The 25746-nt window shown below is 54.8% G+C and overlaps 1 protein-coding gene across 1 annotated transcript; it reads right to left on the bottom strand.

The window, feature by feature from the left end:
- Positions 1-17636: 17636 nt before the first annotated feature.
- On the bottom strand, positions 17637-24743 carry KRT8 (keratin 8). Its single transcript, XM_028532783.2, has 9 exons — positions 24303-24743; positions 21747-21955; positions 21052-21112; positions 20465-20560; positions 19713-19877; positions 19276-19401; positions 18501-18721; positions 18314-18372; positions 17637-18021 (listed from the first exon to the last, which is right to left on the bottom strand). Exons 1-9 carry the CDS (start codon positions 24633-24635, stop codon positions 17828-17830), a joined length of 1464 nt encoding a protein of 487 aa, XP_028388584.1. The 5' UTR covers positions 24636-24743; the 3' UTR covers positions 17637-17827.
- Between the last annotated feature and the right edge of the window lie 1003 nt (positions 24744-25746).

The following is a 25746-nucleotide window of genomic DNA, read 5'->3' as shown; positions in this document are numbered from 1 at the left end:
ACCGGTGCCCCTGTCTGGCACCACACTCCCATCCTGCAGCCCCGCAGCAGAAGGGTTCAAAATTTCACCTTCAGAAGAATTTGGGGGAACAGAGGGAATTGTAAAGAAGTGGGGAGAACCTCACGCAGCCTATGCTGAAAGTGGACCACTGGTGGTCTCTCCAGCCGGGGCCTTTCCCCACGAGGCTACAGCTGGCTGGATTGAGGTCAGGCCAGGGGAGGATTTCCCCACTGTAGAGGGGCTATTGGAGGTCCCTGCGAAGACCCCTAACTCCCCACTCATTGGTTCTGCCCGTCCAGTTTAGGTAGGAAGAACACAACAGGGAAAACACAGTGATGGCAACATTTGACTGGGAGGAAAAATGTCAAAAATGCTCTGATCCTGCAGTTTGCTTGTTGACATCCAGAGACACTCGCAACCCGATCTTTCCCCCTGGGCCCCTCCGCCTGCCACCCTGGCCTTGGCTGGGCGTGTGAATGGGGGCAGAGGAGAGGGCAGAGGAGAGGGCAGGGCAGAAGGGTGTGTGTGTGAACAAGTGAAGTCATCCTCTCTGGGTGGCTCCTTTTAATTAACACCCTAAAAAACTCCCAGCCAGCAAAAGTGGGTCTTGCCAACTGGGAGCCCCACCTTTCTGGCTCACACAGGCCCCGTGGGCTGAGGGGGGCGGGAAAACTGAGAGCAGGGAAGGAAGGGGTGTGTTGAGGGCCTGGGTGTTCGAGAAGCTTTCCCAGGCCTGAGAGGACATGCTGACAGGGTCAGCTGGCCTCGGGGGAGCCTGAATTTGCTTCTTCCGGAGCAACAGACTGAAGGTGGACAAGGCACTGGTGGCCCCAGGTTCCCCAGGGAGACCAGCCGCCTGAGTGTCCAGTGTCCCAGCCCTGGAGGATGCCCTATTGGGCATCACACCCAGATCTGGGCCCGGGTGGGACATTTCAGCCTCTCTCTTAGCCATTCCAGTTGGACCCAACATTCAAAGCAAAGAGTCACTTTATGGAATTTAGTCCCTGGGGAGGGAAGCGAAAAGCTTACTCCATGAAGGGGACACAGCAGGCTTCATCCATCCTCCCCTCAGACCTCTCAGGCCCCCTGTCCAGAGGCCACTTCTTGGTCCTGCCCATGTCCTTCCTCCCCCTCAAAACTCTTCTCCAGGCCACTGCCTGGTAGCCCTCCCAGAGTCTGTGAGACCCTTCCGGTTGGGTATGTTCAAGCCCCATCTGGCATGTGTCTCTGTTGCCTGGATCCGACCCCGCCTCCCCCATCAGGCTGGAATTCCGGAGGACAGGGACTGCATCCCCTGCTTGCTCTGGTCTTCAGTGCCAGCTCCTAGGCCCAGAGAGCCGTGGGAGGGGTGCAGACCTGCTCACTGTGAAGATGGACATGGGGGGAGGGGGAGGGGAGCCCTGAGACTCAGAACTTTTCTGGGCGAAGAGGCAGCAGCCCCAGGCTCCATCCCACTGCTGCTCCTACAGAATAATCCCTTTGTGGCCGCCGACACAGGGCCTCCATCTCTCGTCTTGACTCAGTGATCTTGGGAGTCCCTTCCATCTCTGACAGCCTCTTCTACTAAAATTACCCAGTATCCAAGGCAATGGGAGAGTGTTAAGTGGAAGACCAGGTTGGTGTGGCCCTGGCTTCACAAGAAAAGACTGTCACTCCCAGCACTGGGGGCAGGGATTCCTCCCAGCTTTCCCTGAGACAAGAGAGCCATTTTCAGATGTCCCAGGTCTGGGGAGGGGCGGGGGTCAGCCAAGAACTGGAGCTGGGGAGCACCAGGCAAAGTAGAGGGTGGCTCAGTTATGCCAGCTAAATTCTAGAGATCCGCTTCACAACACTCTCCCTAGTTAAAAATACTACAGTGTGCACATAATGTGCTAGGAGTGTAGATCTCATACTAGGTGTTCTTACCACAGTGAAAACAGAATGAAAAGCAAAGAGACACTTTCTGAAACCCATCCAGAGCCCAGTGGGAGCAGAGCCAAGGGGCTTATCTCCAGCTTCGGGTGGCCCCCCTGTGTCTGCTTCCAGGGCCCAGCAGCCAAGTCCCCACAACCACTACCCTCCAGACCCCAACAGCCCAGAGGAGTGGTGGGGCCAAGGCCACTCCTGCTGACCCCCAAACCCTACCGAAATAGCCAGGCCATCATGCCCCCCCACCAACCATGTGGGACCCAAATTTTCTGGGGTTCAGTTCTTTCAGAGAGGGTGGGGCCTGATTTCGGGTGGCAGTGGAGAAAGGATGGGGTGACTGCTCTCGGGGAACAGAGGGGCGTGTTGAAAGAATGAAAGCGTCCTCTCCCTGGGGCTGAGTGGGAGCCGGAGCAGGGCGGGCACCGCCCGACGCGGAGGCCTCCACCCCCCACCCAGCTGGACCAGCTGTTCCCATCACACCCTGGGCAGTAAAACTTGCTTTTATGATAGTTGCGGGGGTTGCTGTTTTCCTTGGGGGGTGCTGTTTGTGTCTGTGTATCTATGTGCAAGCACACCTGGCCCTTGCACATGCATGATGTCTGAGGGCTGGTGTGTGTCTGTGTGGGTTGGGTGTGTGCCCAGGAGCCTGCTTGTGAGGGCTTATCTGTCCATGCGGGCCTGGGACACAGACCCTCAGAGCCACTGTTCATCAACTTATTACAGTGTGACAGGCACTTCCCAGCTGTTACTTCCCTTCGTCTCCAACCCCATCAGGAAGGTGTTCTAGCTATCCCCTCTCTAGATAGAGAAACAGAGAGATCCAATAATCCAGCCAAAGTGAGAGGACAAGTAAGGGACAGAGCTGGGACTCTGGCTGAAAATGCCCGTGTGTGTCTTCCCATAGACCTGAGACTCTGGGCATGACTTCTGCACACCGGTCTGTGTGCGTCTGTGCGTCTGTGTGTCCGCACGGTCTCCACCTGCTCGAGTGAGTCTGTGCACGTCTGCTTGTGTGTCTGCATCAAGGTCCAGGCCCTGCCAGCCCCGTAGCTGGGGTCCCCAGATTCTTAGAAACAATGTCCCTCCGGAAAAGAGTGATTCCATGCTCTAAAGCTTTCAAAAAACGGTGTGTGTAGTGTGGCTAACTGTGGACAGAGAAAGCGGACAGAGGCTAAAGAGGAGAGACCATCTGGGAAGAGCTCAGAGGGCAGCTAGAAGGAGGCAATCCCCCCCTGTCACTGTCACCAGCAGGGCCACCCCTGCCCCTAACGAGCAGGTGGGAGGGCAGGGAGGGGCACCCTGGGAGGGGAATTGGTTGACTCCTTGGCTGGGCGCTGTCTTGCCTGCGAGCCCTGTGCTCCATCTCCTACGGCCTCCCTCGGGAGGCACCAGCCATGGCGTCTGGCTGGGGGCTGCGGGCTGGGGGCTGGGTCAGGGGTCGCCCCAGCTGCGAGGGGCCCTGGGAACTGGGAGACCCGCGGCCGGCGGCAGAGGCGGGGCCTGAATGGTAGGCTGGGTGGCAGCCGCTGATTGGCTGGACCCCGCGCTCCCACGGCCTCCGGGCGGGCGGCTCCCTCCCGGCCGGGTGACTCACCCTCCTCCCCACCCTGGAGCTGGACTGGCGCCCAACTGCTTCCACCCAAGACCCGCCCGCTAATCCGGAACAACCTGACTCAGCAAGGGGAGCGGGACCTGCCTGCCGCCTTGTTTGCGTCCTCCCCGGGGGCAGGTGGGGGAAGGGAGTAGGTGGGGGAGAGCATTGGGCCCTTTGTAGGGATTGAGGGGGACAATCTCAAGTCCGTCTTTGGTGGGGTGGGGGAGCCTTTTGTCCCTCTGAAATGGGAAAAGCTGTGTGCCTGACCCTCAGGGTGTGTCTCTGTGTCTCCCTGTCTTGGATCTTGGCAGGTCCTGCCGCTAAACTCTGGGCTTCGGGAGTCTGTGTGTTGGTCCACTTGGGGTGACCACCACTTGAAGATCATTTCAGTGCCCCCACCCCTGGCAAACACACCCTGGAGGCCTCCTCTGTTTCTCCGGCCCTGGCTCTGCACCCCTCCACACTGCAGGGCCCCTAGAGGTCAGGAGCCAGATGCCACCCTACAGCCTAGCTCAGGGTACCCCTCCAACCCCGGTGGTCCTTTCCTGCAAAATCTCACAGCGACCTCAAAGTGATCCCTTACAAAGAAAAGGACCCACATTTGTCCAGAGATCCCTGCACACAAGCCCCATGCCAGGGGCGTTATATTCGTCTCCTCTATTGCTTCTCAGAGTGACTATGAAAATAAATGGAGGAGAAACTGAGGCATGAAGAGGTGACATCTGCATGGTATGTGACAGGCTGGATTTGAACTAGGTCTGTCTGGTTCTGAAAAATATGCCCTTCCCTCTGGCTTTGGCTGCTCCCTGAATCCCCCTGCCTGGTGGTGGCCCCCACCTGGCCCCATTGTCCTGAAGCCAGCTTGGGGAAACCACCAACTCCACAGGGAGCCCCAGTTCTCAGCTTTGCCCAGGGTTTCCCGTGCCAGGGAGGGTCGCTGACGGCTATGCGAAGGAGTGGGGTGGGGACCAGGGAGGGAGCAGAGAAAAGCTGAGTGTCAGCACATGTGGGCTTCAGAGGAAACAATAGGACACATGTGCCAGGTCCCCGGCAGGGAGAGGGCTGGGAGAGACACAGTCAGCTCAGCACACACACATTTCATAAGACAAACACACACAGCGGTCAGGGAACCCCACCCCCAGCACAACACCCAATCCTTTGTGGGGGCTGTTGCACACACACACAGGAGTGTGTGTCACACTTGCACATGTGTGTTCCACATGCTGCACACATGGAACTTAGGATTGCTACAAGCGAGTGTTTGAGGCATCGGTGGATAGTTACACACAGATTCCCAGTGGTTCGGAGTCATTTCACACACACACTGTCAGAGCCACCAAAGAGGGGGCCACGGGGACTGGGGAGAACGTGGGAATTTGTTTCAGGAACAGATTGGTCCCAGGGCCCAGCTGCCCCAACCAAGGAAGCCCAGACCCTTCTCCTCCTGGCACTCACTCACCCTGGGCAGGCCACTGCCCACGGCCACCCCACTGCTCTCCAGGCCCAAGACCTGAACTGCCCGTGTACACAGAGACATGCACGCTCACACAGGCCTTAGAGAAAGTGTGCATCAGGAGGTGTCTTCCACAGATGTGACACACAGCAGCCACACGGCCATTCTGATGAGGACACACGCAGCAGGCTTGTGGGCCCACGGCCTTCCCACAAACACATCCGTGCAAGACCCTCACGCTAACATGCCCAGGTGACAGCCTCCCACACACAGAACTACCATGGCCCCACACAGGCCCATGGACATAATGCACATGACAAGGGAGCCACATGAATGCACATGCAAACCAAACACACATACAATAACAGGAGTGAGTGTGCACAAACGCACCTCCCCCACCCCAGAGAAACCCCCCAGCACAGGCCACTGCCCCTCAACCTTCCATCTTGGCAAACACGGCCCAGGCTTGCCCCATCAGTTCTATCCCCTCCCTGGCCCGAGACAGGCCCTGCCCTGCCTGCCCCAGCCTGCTTGGGTGGGGCCCTGCCTGCTCCCAGCGCCAGCTGCCAGCTCAGCACAGGGCACAGTGCCCTGTGCTGCTGGCTGCCGTTCCTGCACGTTGCCAACTCCACCCCCTCCTCCTAGGCCTGCCACCTCAGCATCTAGGACCCAGTCTGGGCTCCACCCAGCCCATTTCTGCAGGCAGTGGGCAAGGTGCCTGATCCTCAAAGTTGGGGGTCTAGGAAAAGGGGCCTGCTGGAAAGATCCTAGGCAGAAAAGACAGCCCAGCAGGGCCTCCCACCAACCCCTGGTCCCTTCTACACTGGGTCTCCACAGTACCAGGTAACTTCCTGACTGCAGTGAGCAGACACACCCAGAGCTACAACCCCATCCATACTGTCCAATAACCCACAGACATCTGTCCATGCACACGGGCTTTCAAGTGCGTGCACACACACACACCCCCAATACAACCAGCACTCCTCACACTCCCACAACATGCAGCCCTGAACACACAACCACTCGGGCATTCACTCCCAGCCCAGCCCACCCAGTGTCCCCAAACCACCAGTCACACAAACCCCCACCACATACACACAGCTTCCTGCGGTCCCCACAAAACAGACAGTCGGAAACAGTGCCACGCATGTCCAGTCACACGGACTCACACCGCATCACTAGGGGTTTATAACTGTCCCGAACAGTCACGATGGAGCGGGTTCTTGGGCACAGGTCTCTTCGTGTCCCCCACTTGTGTTTGCAGCTCAGGACACTGGGGTGAGCTTCATTTCATCCCTGCCGTCCCTCCTCCAGAGCTATAATAGTCCTGGCTGGGGCAGAGGGCTGGGAAATGGCACCCCAGCAGCAGTCCCCTCTCACAAACCAGCTCCCCCAACCCAGGCATGGGGAAGAAAAGCAAAACTGCCCAATGGCTGATGTGAATACAGGGCCATCGGGCCTCTATGACACCTGAGGTGGACGGAGAAGAGGAGTGGACCCTGGGCCTGCTGCCCAAGGAGGGGCCTCGCAAGGGTCTGGCAGGGCCGGTGCTGGAGGAGGAGGGGCAATGACAGATGGTGGCAGAGGCATCAGGGACAGGGCCAGGGTCAAAAAGCTGTGGAGCTCCTAGAGCCAAGCTGGGGAGGCCCAGAACCTGTGAGGAGACAGACAGAGGTCTGAACGCTCTGGGCTCTCTCCTCCCCTCCCCGCTCCCTCCCTCTCCTGCTGGAGAGTCAAGCAGATGGCATTTACAAGTACCCACTGTGGGCTCAGGGTTTTGCCCTGCTCCTTCCAGATCTGAACGCTGGTAGCATGATGTGTTCAGTTTGTGAGAACTCATCAGACAACACACTGACAACATGAGTGCTTCTCTGTATGGATATTCCACTTCAAGAACAGTGTATTTTTATAAAGTGAATCCCCACTGCACAAGGAGTACTGTGTCTTTGCATGTTGACGGGAACGGTCCACCTGGGCCTGCCTGGGCCTGTCTGGGCTGTGCACACACAACCTCCCACGCGAGCTGTTCCCCGTCTCTGATGCCTGAGGTCCTCCGTGTGTGCACTTACCACACATACATGTGCGCACACACAAACATGCACACCAGTGGCTCCCTGTCTGTCTTCCCTTCCATGATGGTGAGGCTGCAGCTGGGGAGTGGGGGGCAGGGAGATTTAGTCAGGCCTCCCTTTCATTCGGACAACAGAAATTTATGCTCACCAGCTCTGTGCCAGGCACAGGGACACAAGACGCATGCCAGGCAGACTTGGCCTCAACGAGCTTACCGTCTGCTAGGGAAACAGCAACACAGTGACAAAGGGCCGTGTGGGGAGAGTCGGGGACTGGGGGTGGGGGGAGCCCAGCCTCTATGTGTTGGGGAGGACTTCCAGGTGGGCCACACAAGAGACCCGCCTTGCAGGCAGGGGGAGAACATACACAAAGAATCAGGGGGGGTGCGAGGGAGGGGGTGCAGCTTCCCCAAGGAACATGCCAGGAGCTCAGCGGCTAGAGTAGAGGTGAGGAGGCACAGGGGGTGGTGGGGGCTGTGGCTGCAGAGGCCATCTTCAGCCCATCAGCCAGGGCCTTGTGTGCCAAGCTCAGGGTGTCTGTCTGGCCCACATCTGGGCCAGGTGTGATGTGGCCTGAATCAACCTGAAAGGGTGCTGTGGAAGCAGGAGCACTGACTGCGAGTCCTCACCCTGGCTCACTTCCCTCACTGACTTCCAGAACAGGGTACGGGGCCTTTGTGCCATTGACCCACAGTGCCAACTGTGTCCCCTCCGCCAGAGCCAGGAGGAGCCCCTCCTATGCCTGCTGTGCACATCCTCCTGGGTCTTTGCCACCACTGCTCCCTTCCCCAGCTTCACCTGCCAGATCTTTGGCAGCACTGCCCTCCCACCCCAGCCTCAGCCGTGAGGCAAGAGCCAGCAAATGACACATGGCAGTCTGGCGTCCTCTAGTGGAGCAGCGGCTGCCTCTCACCTGGAGCTCAAACCTCCAGTGCAGTGTAGCAGAAGACACACACCTGCAGGAACAGGGCTGTCCGCTCTGCTCTTCAGTGCCCTCAGCCCACAGCTCCCCGCCCCCCGCCCCCCGCCCCATAACAGTGGCCCCTGGATTACCAGGGGTGTAGGACATTGGTGGCTGGAGACTAAAATCCACCCAAAGCTCTGTTCACCAAGCCACACCCTGGCCCGGGTCTGTATCCCCCAGGGGGATGGAAGCTTCCTCTGATTTACACAAAAGCACTGGTGGGCTTGTGGTAGTCTGCCACCTAGGGGCCTCCCAGGTCTTACTTCCGGAAAAGGACGAAGCAGGCGGTTACCTCTGCTTCAAGGAACTGATAGAGCTGCTTCTTTCCTGCTCCTCTGCTGCCCCCTAGTGGGCACCTGGTGTACATTCTGTTCCCCCAAATTCATCCTTCTTCCTTGGGGCTGTAGCCCCATCTTTAGAACACATTCTTCAGACATCCAGACTGGCTGAGCAGCAGGCTACAGGGAAGATGAAAATCCAGGGCTGTGTCCCTCGGGTCCCCACCACTGCACTGCCCCTAATATCTAGACTCCCAAAGTCTGACAAATGGAGACAGGAGCTGGTCTTGGGGATTCTACAGCCCCTTTTATCGCCTTCTCGTTCAGCCCCTCCTAGGCTGGCACGGGCTCCTGTGCCGAGCGAACCGAGTCAGGCCTGTCTATCTGACCTCAGTCTTCCTACTTTGCACCAGAGCCCAGAGGTATGTTCCCTGTGGTCTTGGCGGGACAGTGTTTTTCCACACATTTTAATTAGCTGACAACAGTTAAACATCAGGAGGTTTGCAAAAATCCTCTTATGTAAAAATCCAGATGTCCATCTTTTGCTGCTGCAAAGTTTAAAGTTCCAAACACTCTGGGACCACTTCCCTGCATCTACAGCAGGCAGGGGCTGAGTGGGAGAGGCTGCCGGGGCCTGGTCCCAGTGTTTGGGGAGCCAGGGAAGGGTACAAAAGAAGACCCACAGGCCCCTCCTCTTCTGACCCAGCTCCCCTCAGCACCTCGCCCATGGACACCCCAACTACTCCCCCCAGGTGTCTATGCCTCCCAGAGAAGTGTAATGTGAGCTGCAAATTCAAGCCACATATGGAATTTTCAATGTTCTAGTAGCCACATGTATACAGTAAAAAGAAATAAGTAGAATTGATTATAATAGTATATAGATTTCACCTGACATGTCCAAAATACTGTTTCAGCATGTAATCAATATTTCCTTTTTTTTTAATCATTGTTCAAGTACAGTTTTCTCCCTTTTACTCCCATTCCAGCCCACCTACCCAACCCTCCCCCCTTCCCCCCCATTACCACTCTCCCCCTAGTTTTCATCCATGTGTCCTTTAAATTTGTTCCTGTAAACCCTTCCCATTCTCCCCTGAAATTCCCTCTTCTCTCCCCTCTGGTCACTGTCAGTCTATCCTCTATTTCAGTGTCTTTGGTTATATTTTGCTTGTTTCTTTCTTTTGTTGTTTAGGTTCCTGTTAAAGGTGAGTTCATATGGTATTTGTCTTTCACTGCCTGGCTTGTTTCGCTTAGCATAATGCTTTCCAGCTCCATCCATGCTGTTGCAAAGGGTAGGAGCTCCTTCTTTCTTTCTGCTGCATAGAATTCCATTGTGTAAATGTACCATAGTTTTTTGATCCATTCATTTACTGATGGGCATCTAGGTTGCTTCCAGCACCTAGCTATTGTAAATTGTGCTGCTATAAACATCGGGGTGCAAAGGTTCTTTTGTATTGGTGTTTTAGTGTTCTTAGGATATAGTCCTAGCAATATTTCAAATTAATATTTTATATTCTTCTTTTATACTGTCTGAAGAAATCTGGTGTGTGTTCTATATTCACAGCACAGCCCAGTTCAGACGAGCCACACGGCAGCCCCAGGTGGCTAGCAGCTGCCGACCAGGACAGGGCAGCTCTAGACACACCCCACCCCCAAGTCAGCCATCCCGTGGCCGCTGTCAGGACTGCTGTTCACAGGAGCCAGGGCCATGGGAAGAAGCCCAAGCAGCTGGTGACAGTGAGCCCTGGGCCATCTGCACCAGGACAAGGAGACACAGGCTCTTCCTGGGTGGAGACTCTCCTTCAGCCCCTCAGACTCTGCATGGGGATGGAGGGGCATAGTCAGGGGGTCACAGCGCAGGGCCTGCTGAAACAAGAACCCCATGGTAGGGGCACCTATGGCCCAGGGATTGTAAGTCATTCTAGTTTGCCATAGTCCCCACCATTCCCTTTTAATGTCCCAACAATGAAGCTGAGTGACAGATGTCATTTCTATACTTGGGCCATCTTGTGATAGATAGAGCTAACAAGAAAATCAAACCTGTGTCCATCTTTCAGTTTTCAGTGGGGGAAGAAAAGGCCAACAAGTTTCAAAACAGACAGTGAAGAGCATAATTCTTTGTGGACAGAAAAAATATTCCCATGTTTTTCACGTGTCAACCACACATGTCTATCCACAGTTTCTCACCCCAGAGCCACTTCCTCTTTCCCACGGGCATTTGAATTTTGACCTTGTAAACCAAAACAAAACAAAAAAAACCTTCAAGTTACCTACATTCTCACTGTTCCAATAAGCTTCAAAGGTAGGGCAGCAGCTGGGAGGAAAGCTGGTGTCCAGGGAACCATCCAGAAGCCAGGAGCAAGCTGCAGCAGGGAAGGCATTTGTCTGGGCACTACCCACAATGGCCTACAGGGGACTCCAGGAGCCTGGGTAAAGTGACCCATGGACCTCAAGGTGAAAAACCTGTACCGCCCTCTTCTACCCCCACCTGTGCTGTGCCCATCAGCCTGGTCCAACCACTCCTTTGTCCTTTCCTCCAATCTCACACATTTCCCCTAGGCTAAAGTGATTGAGCAGATAAAATAATCTGGGGAAAGCTTCAGGTTTCGAGCCCCTTGTTCTGATGCAAGCTGTACCACCAAATAGCCAGGCAACTCTGAGCAAGTGACTTCTTTTCCGCAGACCTCAGGCCTCGTCCCTCACCTGTACAATGAGAACTGAACCTTCCTCACAGAGAGCGTGTAGCAGTGAAGTGTAAGCACTTGGGAAACTACGAAAGCCAATACAAAAGTGAGGAATTAAAAATTGAACCGAGTGCCCTGACTGGTGTTGCTCAGTGGGTTGGGCGTCGTCTTGCAAACCAAAAAGACACAGGTTCGATTCCCAATCAGGGCACACGCCTGAGTTGCAGGCCAGGTCCCTGGTTGAGAGGCAGCCAATGTGCACATTGGTGTTTCTCTCCCTTTCTCCTTCCCTTCTCCTTTCTCCAAAAATAAATAAGTGAAATATTTTAAATAAATTTTTTAAAAACTGAACAGAGTGGGGGGGAGGGCAGGAAGCCAGCAGCTGCTTTTGGTTCCCTCTGCCTCCTTTCCAGCCCCAGGCTTCTTGAGGCTCATACAGGTTGTAGGGGAGGAGAGTGTGGTGCACTGGGGTGGGCCAGAGACACACAAGGGGAGACAGAGCGAACTCACCCTGAAAGGGCTCCTGTGGGCAAGAGCAAGCATCTGCACTCACAGCTCACAGAACACGTTAGTATGCATTACTGTGCTCCCTCCTCACAACCACCCTGGGGTGTGGAGGACTGTCCTCATGTCACTGGCAGCAACCTGAAGGTCAGAGCGGGGAGGCAGCAAGCCCAAGGTCACAGATGCCTTGAGTGGTGGAGCCAGTGTCCACCCACACCTTCTGAGCCTCCCCCAGCACCCTCCCACTTCAGCCGTGTGTCTCCGTCAAGAGACGGCAGGTTCACCTTCTTAAAGCACTGCCTCCATCAATTCATTTTTTGATCCCTACCAAAAAAAAATCTCCAGTGACACCAGTGATTCTGATATCAAGCACAAATTTCTCAGCTCAACATTTGCAGGGCTCCCTAACTCACCAAAATGTCCAGGGTTAAAAATGACAGGGCTAGAAGATATCTTAGCCACCATGGAGTCCAACAAAGAAGGGACTGAGGGCCAGGGAGTGGGGTTCCCAGACTTCCCGGAGCAAGTGGGGGCTGGATGCGGGGCGGGATTGGGTGCGGGGCGGGGCTGCCAGCCAGAGTTCCCTCTGCTCCTGCTCCAGGCTCCTCTGACAGACACACTCTGAGACAGGTTGATACACTGTTCACTATATTAGGATTAGCTTCAGTTGATAGTAACAAAAACAAAATCCAAATTAACAGTGACTCAGTCCACACAGAAGCTTATTTCTCTCTCAGCTTCCAGACATGGAAACACAGTTGACCCTTGAAGGTGGGGGTTAGGGGCACTGACCCCAACACAGTAAAAAATCCACTTATAACTTTTGACTCTCCAAAAATTACAATTGTCCCTCAGTATCCCAGGGTGATTTGTTCCAGGACCCTTGCAGATACCGAAATCCACAAATGCTCAAGATCCTCACGTAAAATGGCATAGAACAGTGCATGCGGGCAGCCCTCCAGGTCTACGGGTTCTCACCCCTGGGGTAAGTGGGCTGGTGCAGTTCAAACCCATGCTGTCTGAAAGTCAGCTGTAATCTGTCCAAGGCTAGCATGGCATCCAATGGTGGCATGGACTTAGGTCCCATCTCTCCTTTGTTCTGCCAAGGGTAGCTTTCATTCCCCCCGGGTTACCTCATGGTCCAAGATAGCTGCTGAGCTGTAGTCATTATGAATGCATTCCTGGTAGCAGAAAGGAAGGGTAAAAGAAACAGCTCACACTCTCTCCCTTGAAAGACACCTCTTGAAAGTTGTACCCTCCACTTCTGTTTCTATTCTTTTGTCACATGGCCATAGCTAACTGCAAAGAAGGCAGAAAAGTGTAGTCTTTATTCCAGTAGCCCTGTGCCCAACTAAAAAGTGGGGCTCTAGTTACTGAGGAAAAGCGGGGAGCACCAGCAGTCAGTGACATACCGAATCACCACTGAGTCCACCATGCTCAGCAAGTCCTCACCCTGCCAGGAGCCCAACGTCCAGTCCTTCTTCCACCCTGCACCTGACACAATGTCCGACTCACGCCCGATGACCAACGGATGCTTACTGAATGACTGGACAGACAAGGTAGACTTTTCTGACGCATGTATTGTTTTCCCAGGTGAGCTGGAAGTAGCTTGTAGTCAGAGACCCTGTCTGAGGAGTCTGTGGAGTCACTGGAACATTCTCCTCCCCACCCTCCAGGCACCAGGCGCACATTGCTAAGCACATTTAAGCCAAGCTCAGCCTAACTCTGCTCTGCCCGCCCCTCCCCAGGCACTCACAGAAGGCTGCCAGCTGCGGGCGTGGGGCCAAGGCCATTCTGCAGGGGGCCCTTTAAAAGATGAATGCATCAGTTGTGTCTTGACTAGGCCTGGGCAAATTCATTTGTCTGCACCTAAAGGAAGGAGTTCAAAAAGGATAAATATGGCAAAAATTTTAAAAAGATAACATTCAATATGGAAATGGTTCATGCATTTTTATTTATTAATTTTTTACTGAGCATCTACTATGTGCCTAACAGTGCCTAACAGTGTTAGGCACATAAGAACCAGTGGAAAGCCAGGCAAACACAGTGTGGTTCCTGCCCCCTTGGAGCTTATGCTCTATCAGGCAATAAAATGAGGCTGACAATAAAACAGCCCTGCTGATGAGCGAGTACTATAACCGCCAAGGAGAAAATACAGGCTATTTCGAGGACTTATTATAGAAACGCCCCCTCCACCCGACCCCAGCCTGTAGTGTCTGGAAGACTCTGCTGGGGAAGCTGCCTTTGAGCTACGCTCTGAAAGAATGAGTGACAAACTCCTAAGTGCGCCTAGAAAAGGCATCATGTCCAAGCTCCAAGAAGAGCATGTGCAGTGGCCTGAGCAGAAGAAAATGAGATGTGAGCCAAGTGCTGAAATCCAGCACCACTGAGTGGGAGAGAGAGAGCACCGGAGAGAGTGGCCAAGAGGAGGCCTGAGAGGTGGGCAGAGGCCGGGGTCTTGGGCAAAATCAGAACTTGGGGCTTTATCTTGGGGGTTAAGTAGGGGAGTAACCAAATCTGATTTTTTTTCAATTACAGTTGACATTCAATACTATTTTAGTTTCGTGTACAGCACAGTGGTTAAATATCCACATATCTCCCCCGTCTTGATAAGTATAAATACGCAAGGAGCCCAAGCAACCCTTCTGTGATGCAAGAAATGTCCTGTATTACAGGCGTAAACGTAAGTAAGAATATGTCCAGCACACTCTACATTTCGTTGTACCAATGTCACGCCACAGCAAGGAAGGAACAGAGGGGCCTGTGACTGGCGGAGCCCGGCTCCCCCGGGGGCCCAGAGGAGAGACGCTGTGCCTGGCAGACCCACCAGAACCATAGGGTTAGAGGCGGGCAGAACCGCTCCTGAAAAGAAGGGGAATGTGGGGGGAGTGGGGGCAGGGGGCGGGCAGCGATCTGTGAGCCAATGGGGAAGGGATGCTACTAGACAAAGTAACCCATACTCGCCAGGACTCGCAGGGAGGGGCACAGGGGCTGCCCGGGGACCTCCTGCACAGGGTGCCCACTCCCTCGCACTCCAGTTTGTCTGACTCGCATCCGCAGCCCCCTTTAGAACACCCCGCTGAGGGGGTTGTGGGTCCCCTTTGCCCAGCTCACCCTTTGCAGGGCAAAACCTTGGAATGGCAATGTATGAAGAGCGGCCGCAAACGCTGAAAAGACTCAGCGTTTCGTTCCTGGAGGGGAGAGAGGTGGGGAATAAATAAATAATGCCTGGCTCATCTGGAACGGCCCAGTGTGGGGCGTCTACACACGGACCTTCTAGAAAACTAAAATTCGGTCCCATAGGAAAACAAGAGCTTTTTAAAAATGTCTGTCAAAAATTTAAATGCGGGTACACTTTGACTCAGCAATTCCAGGAACTACTCAGATACCCTCACCGTGTGGAATACGACGCGTATCCAAGGTTATTAGCTGCAGCATTGTTGTTGTAGTAGAAGGTTGGAAAGACCCACATATTGAGGACTAATTAAATAAATTGTGACACGTCCTTAAGTGGAAGATTATGCAGCTTTGAAGAAGAGTGAGGCAGCAACTGACATGCTGACATGGAAGGAACCGTGTGAAGTGCATGTCGAAGCAGGACACACAGCCCTGGCCAGGGGGCGCAGCTGATTGCAGCGGCGTCCACACACCGAAAGTCTGAGGGTCCAGTTCCCAGCCACGGCACACACCTGCGTTGCAGGCTGCAGGTTCAGTCCCCAGTCAAGGTGTATACAAGAGATGACCAATGGATGTTTCTCTCTCTCTCTCTCTCTCTCTCTTTCTCCCTCCCTCCCTAAAACCAATAAAAACATATCCTCTGGTGAGGATTAAAAATAAAAATTAAAAAAGCATAACATATAACCCCACATACAGTACAGTACAACACCCTCTGTGAAAGATAAGTATACATGCATACCTATTTAAGGAATTATATACACATACTCTGCCTCAAAGAGTTTTAAAAATGTGTAATATTAGTTTCTCTCTTGGAGAAAAACCAGGTGAATGGTAAGGAAGAAGTCCCTTTTGTACTTTAGAATTGTATACAAGGACTATTTATTACCTGTGCAAAAACAAAAACAAGGTTTACATTTTTGAGCTACATATGACCTCTGTACGTACAATGAAAACCTAGTGTTGTCGACATGTTCCGGCCCAAGTGTCGGGACACCACACAGGCACTTACGGTGCACAGCATGGAGTTCAACTGTCTGCCCCCAGGGTCACTGCAGCGTGGGGATGTGGCTCAGCACCAGACCCTCCATCAGGCAGGTAGTCGGGAGGTGGGAGCTCCCATCCTTCCTCAGCATCCTCATCGGAAGCAGAACTGGGCGTCCACCTCTTACATCTGTTGAAATACTGAAAGGTGAATGTGGGACGGTGTCTCCCGAATGATGAGTGCCCTTGATCGCAGAGTACATGCACAATAAAGTGGAATGAAAGGAAACTCTCCCTGGGGCTCTCCTGCCTGCCCCGGAGCAAAGCCGGGGTGTGGAAACTCTGCAAGACTCTCAGTGAGGCCCTTGGCTGTCCCAGGGAGCCCACCGCCTGGGCGCAAAGGCCCTTAAGACAGCTGGTCCGCTCCAGGGAGGACTGGGTGGGGCCCATTTAAAAATATTGACTTGGGGCCTCAGAGAGCAAAAGGTCCCTCTCAGTGGGTGCTGCACCTGCCCTGTGCTCTAACGCCACCCTCCTGGCTCCGGGGACATGGTAAGGGGGCCAGGCACACATGAGCAGCGGGCAGAAGGCGGACATTGTTTTATGAAATTTATGTTTCAGTTATAGACATGTTTGCAGAGTGTAATAACAATGAATTTCTTATTGCAAGCTGCCAAAATAGTTAGAGAGCCATAGCTCTTAGTAATGGTGTTAGTATTTTCATCAAAACATGAAGTCCTTTATTGTGACAGTCCCGAGCCCTGGCCCTGGCCCTGGCCCCAGGTGGGGGGGTCAGCGGGGGCAGAACACCAGGGCTGTCTGGAAGCAGCTCCACTGAGGTGGGCAGTGAGGGAGGCGGCTGAGATGAGCCCTTAGGTGGGGCCCCGTCCTAGGAAGTGAAGTACCCGGGACGAGAGCCCCAGAGACCCCGCAGCAGGGCCAGAGCCTGAGCGTCCTGCGCCCTGCCGTCCCTACGACGGCACCCTCTGCGTGTGCTTGTTTATTCTCCCTTGGCGTTTCGTGGAGTTTGAAAATGCACTCCCCTCAGCCATGCTCAGGGTTTGCCCGCTTTGTCCCATGCTGGGGGGCCAGCACGTCTGCCTAGAACTGTGGTGGAGGCAGGGGAGCCCAGTGCCACACCCAGCCAGACCCTAAACCTGTGCCTTCCCTAAGCCTTGGGGACTGTGTTTCAGCAAGGCAGGCAAACTCATTCACTTACATACACACAGCACACCCTCCCCATGCAAACAGAATGCATACACCTTTTACATACTCAGCTGTATATATGATTAAAACGGCAAACAAAAAAGCCCTCCCTGTGAAAGGGTGGAGAGGTGGCAGCAAGGAGCAATGCAGGATGGGTGTGAACGTAAGAGGAGCAGGAAAAGCCCGCCTGCTGGTGCCAAGTCCTACACCATCGTGGCTTCTAGAAATTGTGCTCGTGACACACCCAGTCGCTCAGAGTGGACTCTGAGCCTCAGAAGGGCTGGGAAAACCAGGACTCCTTGGCATCCGGCTGCAAAGGAATGCAAATGGTAAAAAGACATCCCTGGTCACCAAGGAAAGGCCATGTGCCTGACCAAGGAGCAGTACAGCCTTCAGAACCGGACAGCCCTGGGTGCAAATCCCCCGTCACTTTCTAGGTAGGCCAGTTACTCGGTCTTTCCAGGCCTGGCTTTTCCTTATCTGCAAGCAGTTCTGACGTCAACCTCCCACGTCTATGGGGACACTAAACTCCAGACACCATCATATACCTGCTTGGCCTGCCTCCCAGGCCAAGCAGGTATATGACCAAGATTAATGACCAAGGCCTCGGCCACCTTTCAGCGAAGAAGTCTCTCTGGGAACAGTTTCCCAGAAGGTTTCCTTCCTCCCTGTGCCCAGTCCCCCTCCTGTGCCCCCAACCAAAGCTTTTGATTCCAGGCACAGGACTCCTGACCATGTCGCTCCCACCCCATGGACAAGAAGAGCTACACACACAGAGGGTTGGCAGGGCCAGCTGAGGCTTTATTTTGGAAGAAAAAGAGAAAAAAAACACTTGATTTGGCTTCTAGTCAGGGGCAGGGGTAAGAGGCAGCGCCCCAGGCAGTAAGCACCCCCACCCCAGGGGTGAGCTGAGGTCTGGGGCTACATCTCAGGTGGGTCTCCTGTGTCCTCCGCTCCCCTACAGAGCTCCTTTCCCACCGGCTCGGAGGACAGGAGGGACCGCAGAAGTCATTCACTTGGACAGGACATCAGATGACTCAGACACCAGCTTCCCATCGCGGGTCTCAATCTTCTTCACAACCACGGTCTTGGAGGAGCTGGTGTGGGTGAAGGAGCCAGAGCTCCCGCCTGAGCTCCCGCCAGAGCCCAGGCTGGCCTGGAAGCCCAGGCCGTAGTTGAAGTTCCCGTAAGCCGGGCTCAGCGCACCTGGTCAGGGAGAGGCAGCCGCGTGAGCATGGGAGCCCTGCACACGTCAGGTACCAGCGCCCCCTCTGCCTGCAGAGTCCGCTGGGCTGGGGAGCTGCCCTGGCTCACTGCTGCAGGACTGGCCAGGAATACCAAGGACAGGGGTGAGACAGAGATTTGATATTAGCTATGTGACCTTGGACGAGACAGTGAATTGGGCCCCAGCTTCCTCAGCTGTCAAAGAGAGAAATGTATAGGGGCTTTTGTAAAGTCCCTGCCCTCCTGCCCTGCCCCCCAAGACGGGGACACTCACCTGAGTAGCCGCTGCTGGTCTTGGTATGGATACTCATGTTCTGCATCCCAGACTCCAGTCTGTACCCAAAGGACACATGGATGTCAGGACCGCCCCCGGCCCTGGCCCTGGCCCAGGACACAACAGGACCCACCCTTCCCCACCCCAGGTCCCAGGGCTTGAGCCACTCAAATACCCTCACACCCACCGGCTCTCCTCGCCCTCCAGCAGCTTGCGGTAGGTGGCGATCTCCACGTCCAGGGCCAGCTTGACGTTCATGAGCTCCTGGTACTCGCGCAGCTGCTGGGCCATGTCCTGCTTGGCGGTTCTCAGAGCGGCTTCCAGTTCACTCACCTTGGCCCGAGCATCCTTGAGGGCCATCTCGCCTCGCTGCTCGGCGTCCTTGATGGCAGCCTCCAGGGAAACCCTCTGTGGGCGGAGGGGAGCACGTAGGCAAATAGAGCCCAGCGTGGTTACCTCTTGCTCCTGCACCCACCCTCCCTTTCCAGTCTTCTGGAGACCCCTCCCTGACCTAGACTAACCAACTCCACGCAGCCCTCAGGAAACCATTCTAGTGAGTCCAGGAAGTGGAGGGGAAATATGAGCAGCTTCCAGGCACTTCCCTGCACAAACTTCTCACCCGGGACACGGTAAGGTATTATCCCCACCCTAACTGGACTACATCTCTGCCTTCTAGACTTCCTTAAAGTACCAACTCTACCCTGATATATAAGACAAAGAATAAAGCAGGCTTAGGGGAGGAGCCACCCCAGACCCCACCTATCTGCCAAGACCCCTTTGACCCCTAAACATGGCCCCAGGGACCTCTCAGCACCCCTCAGCCTCCCAGGAGCAGTCTGAGACGCTGGACTGTAGCTGCCCCTCCAACTCGGGAACTCTGGCCTAGGATTCCCACCCTGACCCTGGACTCCTTCCTGTGTTGTCTCCTCTCCCCAGGATGTACCTGAGGATCCCCTCCATACCTGGCCTTTGAGCCCATCGATCTCAGCCTGGATTCTGCTGATGTTCCGGTTAATCTCAGAAATCTCTGTCTTCGTGCGACGCAAGTCATCCCCATGCTTCCCAGCCAGTGTCTGCAGCTCCTCATACTGTGCAGGTGAGATGGGGAATGAGGCTTGAGAGAAGCCTCTGGAACCCAAGGTGCCCTCCGTCCGAGGGAGAGTGCCCTCTCAGCCACATCACTGGAGCCCAGGTCATCACCCTCTACCCCCACCCCATGCACACCCTGAAGACCTTCTCCCAGACCTCTGGGCATAGGACTCCCCTACTGCCCAGCACCCACGCAGCAGGCACAGCGCGCAGCAAACACAGTAGCATTTGAGATCCTGCTCCCTGCTCATGGACTGGAGCACAGAACTAGCCAGAAGGGGAGGGCCAGCCTAGGGACCCTGGTCTTCACCTTGATCTGGTACAGGGCCTCAGCCTCGGCCCGGCTGCGGTTGGCGATGTCCTCGTACTGGGCCTTGACCTCGGCGATGATGCCGTCCAGGTCCAGGGAGCGGCTGTTGTCCATGGAGAGGACCACGGACGTGTCGGAGATCTGGGACTGCAGCTCGCGAATCTCCTGCAGTGGGGAGGGGAGGTGGTGAGGCCCTGCCCCTGCACACAAGGAGCCTCCTTCTGAGGAAGAGCCTTCCTTAGGGGACAGGCTAGGGGAGCAAGAGAGGAGAGGGCAGGAGGGCATGAGGACCTGGGAGAGGGCAAAGATCCTGAAGAGGCAAAAAGGTCAAAGACCTGGAGCTTGGAGGGATGTAAGCATGAAATGAGTCCAGGAAAAAAGGAAATCTGGCTTTGAGTGAGTAACCACAGGGGCAGGGCCGTTCTACGATATCAGCTACCAATCCGAAGCCCACAGCAGGCTCCCACAGAACCCAAAGACTCAGAACAAAGGCTCTGAGACAGAGTGGGCCCGGCCTGAGTTGCCCCTGGGTCGCCATTCTGTGTATGATGACCTTGGACAGGTTCCTTCAGTCTCTGAACACATCTTCTGATCTGCAGACTGAGGTAACCAACCCTTCCTCACGTGGGGGCGCATAACTGGAGAACATCAATGCTGAGTTAACATCAGCCGCTGTAATTACCCAGTGGGGGGCCCTCGCCTGCTGGTGCACTAGGGCCCAGGAGGATGGGGCTGCGGGAACAAGAACATACCTCGTCATAGAGCTGCCTGTAGAAGTTGATCTCATCAGTCAGGCCTTCCAGGCGGGACTCCAGCTCCACCTTGTTCATGTAAGCTTCATCCACATCCTGGGGGTGTCAGGGAGGGACCCCTGAGCTCAGTGCCCATAACAGACCCTAACCCAGGGGCACCCAATAGCCTGGACTTATAGAACCTTCTAACTGTTGCCCTCTACACCTCACTCTGTGGCCTCATCCTCCAGGCCACCAGCCTCTGCCCCATCATACCTGCATCCCCCACCCAAACACCTTTAGTCAATTTCCTACAGCACTCTTCCTCCTCCTCAGGAAGCCTTCCACGTCCAGACCTCCAGATTTCTTAACCATGTCCCCATAGTGATGCCCAGAGCTCTGTCTAAAGGCACCTCCTTACCTCTGTCTTGTTGCCTAGCAGAAAGGTAGGCTGGGTAGCGTAGCCTACCTTTCTACGCTAGATATCTAGGAAGTACCCCAATGTTGGCCCATTGCTTAGAAACACTGAGGGTCCGAACCCAGAAAGTGTAGTCCGACTGTCTAAGCCCGAGCCCCCAGTGCCTGGCGGAGGCGGAGGACTCCCTCACCTTCTTGATGAGGACAAATTCGTTCTCCATCTCCGTGCGCTTGTTGATCTCATCCTCGTACCTGGTAAGGAAATGACTCAGAATCAGAGGACGAAGGCAAAGGGGAGGTTGCCCTGAGTCTTTTGAGGTGGGAGAGGATATCTAAAAAACTCAGTTCATGGAAATGCAAGATAGGGGAGGGCTGGCCAGGTCCTTCTGCTCAGCAGCCAGTGGAGAGGCCTGAGGCAGGAAACCTCTCTCCAAATCCATGGATTCTCACTGGACTGGGCACCACAGGCAAATCAGAAGAGTCAGCAACAGGGACCGATGTGAGACCTGGACAGAACTTTCTGGGTTGTGCTGAAAACTGGGGATAAAGAATAAAAAGGGGCCAAAGCTGTACATATATAACAGCCGCCTGCTGGCTGCCTGTCTCTGCCGTCCACTCCTTAAATGTTAACATGTAATTCATTGTCCAAGCCTGGACAATCTCAGACTTGAAGGGGGTGGGGACTACTAACAATTATGCCAGGACCACAGGTGTAAACTAGACGGCCCTGAGAAAACCCGGTCACGTGGTCACCCTAATTATACAAGACTGCATTCACTGTCCAGTAAGTGGAGGGCCATGGGGTCTTAGGCCTCTGGTCCCCTGGGGTGGGACAGGCCAGATGGCTTCAGTGGGGCAGATGGCAGTGGGAAGGAGGGCAGCTCACTTATTCTTCAGGTCCTCCACCAGCCCCTGCATGTTGCCGAACTCCGCCTCCAGCCTCAGTTTGTCCTGAGCCAGCGTTTCCAGCTGCCGCCGCAGGTTGTTGATGTAAGCCTCAAACATGTTGTCCATGTTGCTGCGAGTCGTCTTCTGCTGCTGCAGCAGGCTCCACTTGGTCTCCAGAACCTTGTTCTGCTGCTCCAGGCTCCGCACCTGCATGAGGAAGGAGGGAAGAAAAAGGTCCACATCCAGCCAGGGCTCTGAGCCTGGGGGGGAGCGAGCAGTGTTTTCCACCCCCCCAAACAGAGCTGGGTAGGGAACCATGTCCTTCTTCCTCCTGGGGTGGGAACGTGAGGGCAAGGGCACTTGGTTGAAAGGAGACAGCTAGGAGAGTCATGTTGAACCCGTTTTTGCAGAATAGGTCTTCTTGACTTAGATTGTATATTACGGTAAAAATAGCCGAGTGTTAACATTTTATATAAGACTGAAAAAGAAAATGTAGATTGTTCTATTATCTACTGCTATCATCATCATCATTATTTGGAGTGACTTTGAGGAACGCATATAGCTTACAGGGAAACGTTAGCCCAAGGGCCTGGGGAGCAGTGGGCAGAAGACCCAGGTTTTAGCCAAACACTGCTACTAACCTGGGCTGCATAACCTTGGGTTGCTTCCCCTCTCAGAGTCGGGGCTCTGCAACCCTGCAATTGCCTGGAGGAGCGCAGGCAGGTCCTTTCAGGAGCCGGGTCCGTGCAGAACTCACTCGCGCCAGGGAAAAGACAAGGGACCAGGCCGGTATATCTGCAAGCGTGCGGGTCCCTGCGACCCTGTTCCACCTACCACACCCGGGAAACCACAACCCTCGCCTCTGCCCCAAACACGAAGGTCCTGCATTCCTTAGGCTCAAGGAAACCCAGATTTTAGGATGAAAGTAAGGCATATTAGAAGGAAAATATTTAAAAACTAATAATACACTGTATCCAAGAAGAGGAGTTTATTTTCCTTAATCAACCCAAAGTTGTAACTTTTTATTAAATGGGGGAGGGCCTCTTAGAAAAGAAGGTTGGCTGAGCGTCTGGCCTAAATCCAACACACCCCTTTGGAAATCCCTTTCTTCCCCAGGACATTCTGCCCCAAAATTCTGGAAAATAAGTGATTGTGACATTAGGACAAGGACGGCAAAGCTCTTTACCTACATTACGTGATTGCTGAGGCAAAACCTCTGATTTAGGGATTATCGTGCCCATTTCAAAGATGAGGCAATCAGATTCAGCTGCGGGAGCGGGGGGCGGCGAGGAAGGGGTTGGCCCTCAAAGAAAAAGGCAGAGCACTGGGAACACGGAATTCGGACTCGAGCCCATGCTAGAGTACTCAGCAGGGAGGACTCCAGAGCTAGCAACGCAGTCAAGATGCAACGTCAAAGGTGCTTAGAGGCAGGCAACCAGGAAGCCCTGCCCAAGGCCTGGGGAGTTCGGGTTTCCTGGGGGATTCCAATCCCTAAATGTGTGAATCTGCTCCAGGATTTCCCGCCGTCCGTTCCCAGAATGCCCCCCAGGAGCCAGTCAGCCGAGAGGGGCCCAGTGTTCAGCATGCCCAGGTCCCGGGGGCTCCCTAGGGGAGCATACCCCCAAGGCTGCAAAACTCGGCCTGGCCTCCTCCCTGGGAAAGTGGAGCCTGGCTGTTGGGGCGGAGCCTGGGAGGGAAGAGAGAAGGGACAAGGGCCGAGCTGGGACGCTTATCTGAAGCCATAAACTCTGAAGTTTAAAAAGGACGTGAAACCTGGGCGGGGCGTCTAACGCCCGAAGACTTTGAATCTTCGAAGGGATTCATTCAAGGCAACCTTGGGCGTGGTCTCCACGCCCACCCAATCCACCCCAAGCATAGCCTGCCCAAACCCCAGACTCAAAGAGCTCCCTGGAGCAGTGCACCGCCCAGACGGCCGCCTCAGCCCTCCACCCCGCGGCGGGGGTGGGTCCTGCCCCGCCCGGCCCCGCCCACTGCAGACTCCAGGGCAGGGGCCAAGTATGACTCATCTTGGTGACCCCCACACTCAGCCTAGGGACGCCAAAGGCTTCGATCAATATTTGCCTGTTTAGATCAAGGCACCAGTTCCTTTTCCTAGAATCTTATCAAACTCCCATTTAAATTAAAATTAATAATAATAATAAAGCCCCAGGCACCTTTGAGAAGTTGTTAGGGCAGTGCTAGTAAGGGAGAGGCTCTGCTCCCACCCTGCAGGTGAACAGCTGCGACTCTTCCAGGCTGAAAGTTTATCCACCGTCAGAACTTGGGTCGGGGTGAGATGAGGGAGGGAGGGAGGAAGCCCCAAGATTCAGAATCAGAAGCTGCCCAGACGCCCACCCCATCCCTGCACTAGCCCTCACCAAAGTGCATGGGAGCAGTGAGTCACAGGTTGGAAGAAAGGGTTGCCAGGGTGGGTAGGGCCCCACAGGATGCCAGTGGGGCCTGGAGATGTGCCCACCGATAGGGTGACCAAGAGAAAGGGTGTGGACCTTCATCAGGCCCCAGGCACAGCTAGCCAAGCAGGGGGAGCTCTCACCTTATCGATGAAGGAAGCAAACTTGTTGTTGAGGCTCTTGATCTGCTCCTTCTCCTGGCTGCGCACGGCCTGGATGTTGGGGTCTACCTCTCGCTTCACGGGGTTCAGCAGGCTCTGGTTCACTTGGACGGCTTTGATGGTCCCCATGCTCCCAGGTCCACCGAAACCTCCGGCCAGACTCATGCTGCTGCCGGGGACAAGCCGGGAGCTGCTGCTCACCCGGGAAAAGGTCGAGGAGCTGATGCTGGGCCCACTCGAGAACGAGCGGCTGCTGAAGGCCCCGGGGCCAGAGGTGGACACCTTGAAGGATCTCTGGGTCATCCTTACGGACATGGCGGAGGCTGGGGTGGAGGCGAGGAGGCCAAACCAGACAAGGATTCAAGAAGGAGGCAAAAAGCTGCTTCTAAGTGAGGGACAGCATGGCCCTTTATAAAAGAGAGCCCAGCCCAAAGGGAGGGGGATGGGCCTCGTACCTGAGTGGCTAGGCCCACAGGAGGCCGGGCCTAACCCGACACCTGCCACCTACAGGCTGAGGGCAGCAGAGAGCTGTTCCCACCCTGGAGCCCATTCCAGCACCACCCCAGAAGCCCAGGGAAGCAATCGATGAATGTGAAACTGCCAGGAATCCGGTAGCCTTGCACAAGTTCCCTGTAACAAAGAGACTGGCCAGGGATCACCCAGCCACTGCAACCCTAACTCCTCGGCCTTGTCTCCTTCCTTCCTGTGGGAAATCAAAGCAAAGACCGAGAAGACAGTGGGACAGGGATCCCTGACATTCGGGTCTCCCGTGAGCAGCTGACACCCATGTTCTCTCCACTTTGAGTGATAGTGCAAGTCTGCCCAAGGCTGGAGGACAGGAAACCTGGGTTCTGGATCCTTAAACCTGAGCTCAACCATTTGCCTAGTCTCCCCTCAGTTACTGCTGTGTCCTCAGCACCTCGTGCAGTGCCAAGAGGGGCTGAGTAAAGGTTTATGGAAGTGAGTGAATGAATGAATGAACACACACACAGGCTGTCTTCCCTCTGGGTCTGTAGGTACAAAATAAAGTGCGATCCAACACAACACTTTTCCTGGACACAATCAGGTACTCTCTCTTTTCCCAAGATCTCAGGATTCCCAGAGTCAGGCCGAACACTGTAGGCCTTGCTGAAGGGCACAGAGGATGAAGAACAAGAGCTAAAGAGGTAGAGCGAGGGGAGCTTAGAAGAAAGGAAGCTGTGTTAGGGTCTTCATGGTTCTCACTCTTCCTTGGGGGAGCCATTCCCATGGTTCCCATAGCTCTCAGTGGGTGAATAAGGAAGGGAGGCAGGGTAGGGTGGGGAGGGGTGGGGTGGGGTGGTGGGGGACAAGAGATTGAGGGTGAGTCAATCTGCAGCCACCTTGGCCCTCCTTCTCTTCCCAGGTGCCCAACTGGCCCAAGGAAATGAAGGCGGAGTTCTTGCAC

Source organism: Phyllostomus discolor, chromosome 2 (assembly GCF_004126475.2).
Source record: "Phyllostomus discolor isolate MPI-MPIP mPhyDis1 chromosome 2, mPhyDis1.pri.v3, whole genome shotgun sequence".
NCBI lineage: Eukaryota > Metazoa > Chordata > Mammalia > Chiroptera > Phyllostomidae > Phyllostomus > Phyllostomus discolor.
The sequence above is the reverse complement of the archived record's forward strand: the minus strand, read 5'-3'. Positions and strand labels throughout refer to the sequence as shown.

What these genes read in the sequence shown, in the direction of transcription:
- KRT8 (XM_028532783.2), bottom strand. Translation starts at nt 24,635, where the DNA reads ATGTCCGTAAGGATGACCCAGAGATCCTTCAAGGTGTCCACCTCTGGC. An exon ending in CTGGAGGGCGAGGAGAGCCG is followed by an intron (nt 18,373 to 18,500) that starts GTGGGTGTGAGG and finishes CTTTGGGTACAG; the next exon opens with ACTGGAGTCTGGGATGCAGA. An exon ending in GACCAGCAGCGGCTACTCAG is followed by an intron (nt 18,022 to 18,313) that starts GTGAGTGTCCCC and finishes CTCCCTGACCAG; the next exon opens with GTGCGCTGAGCCCGGCTTAC.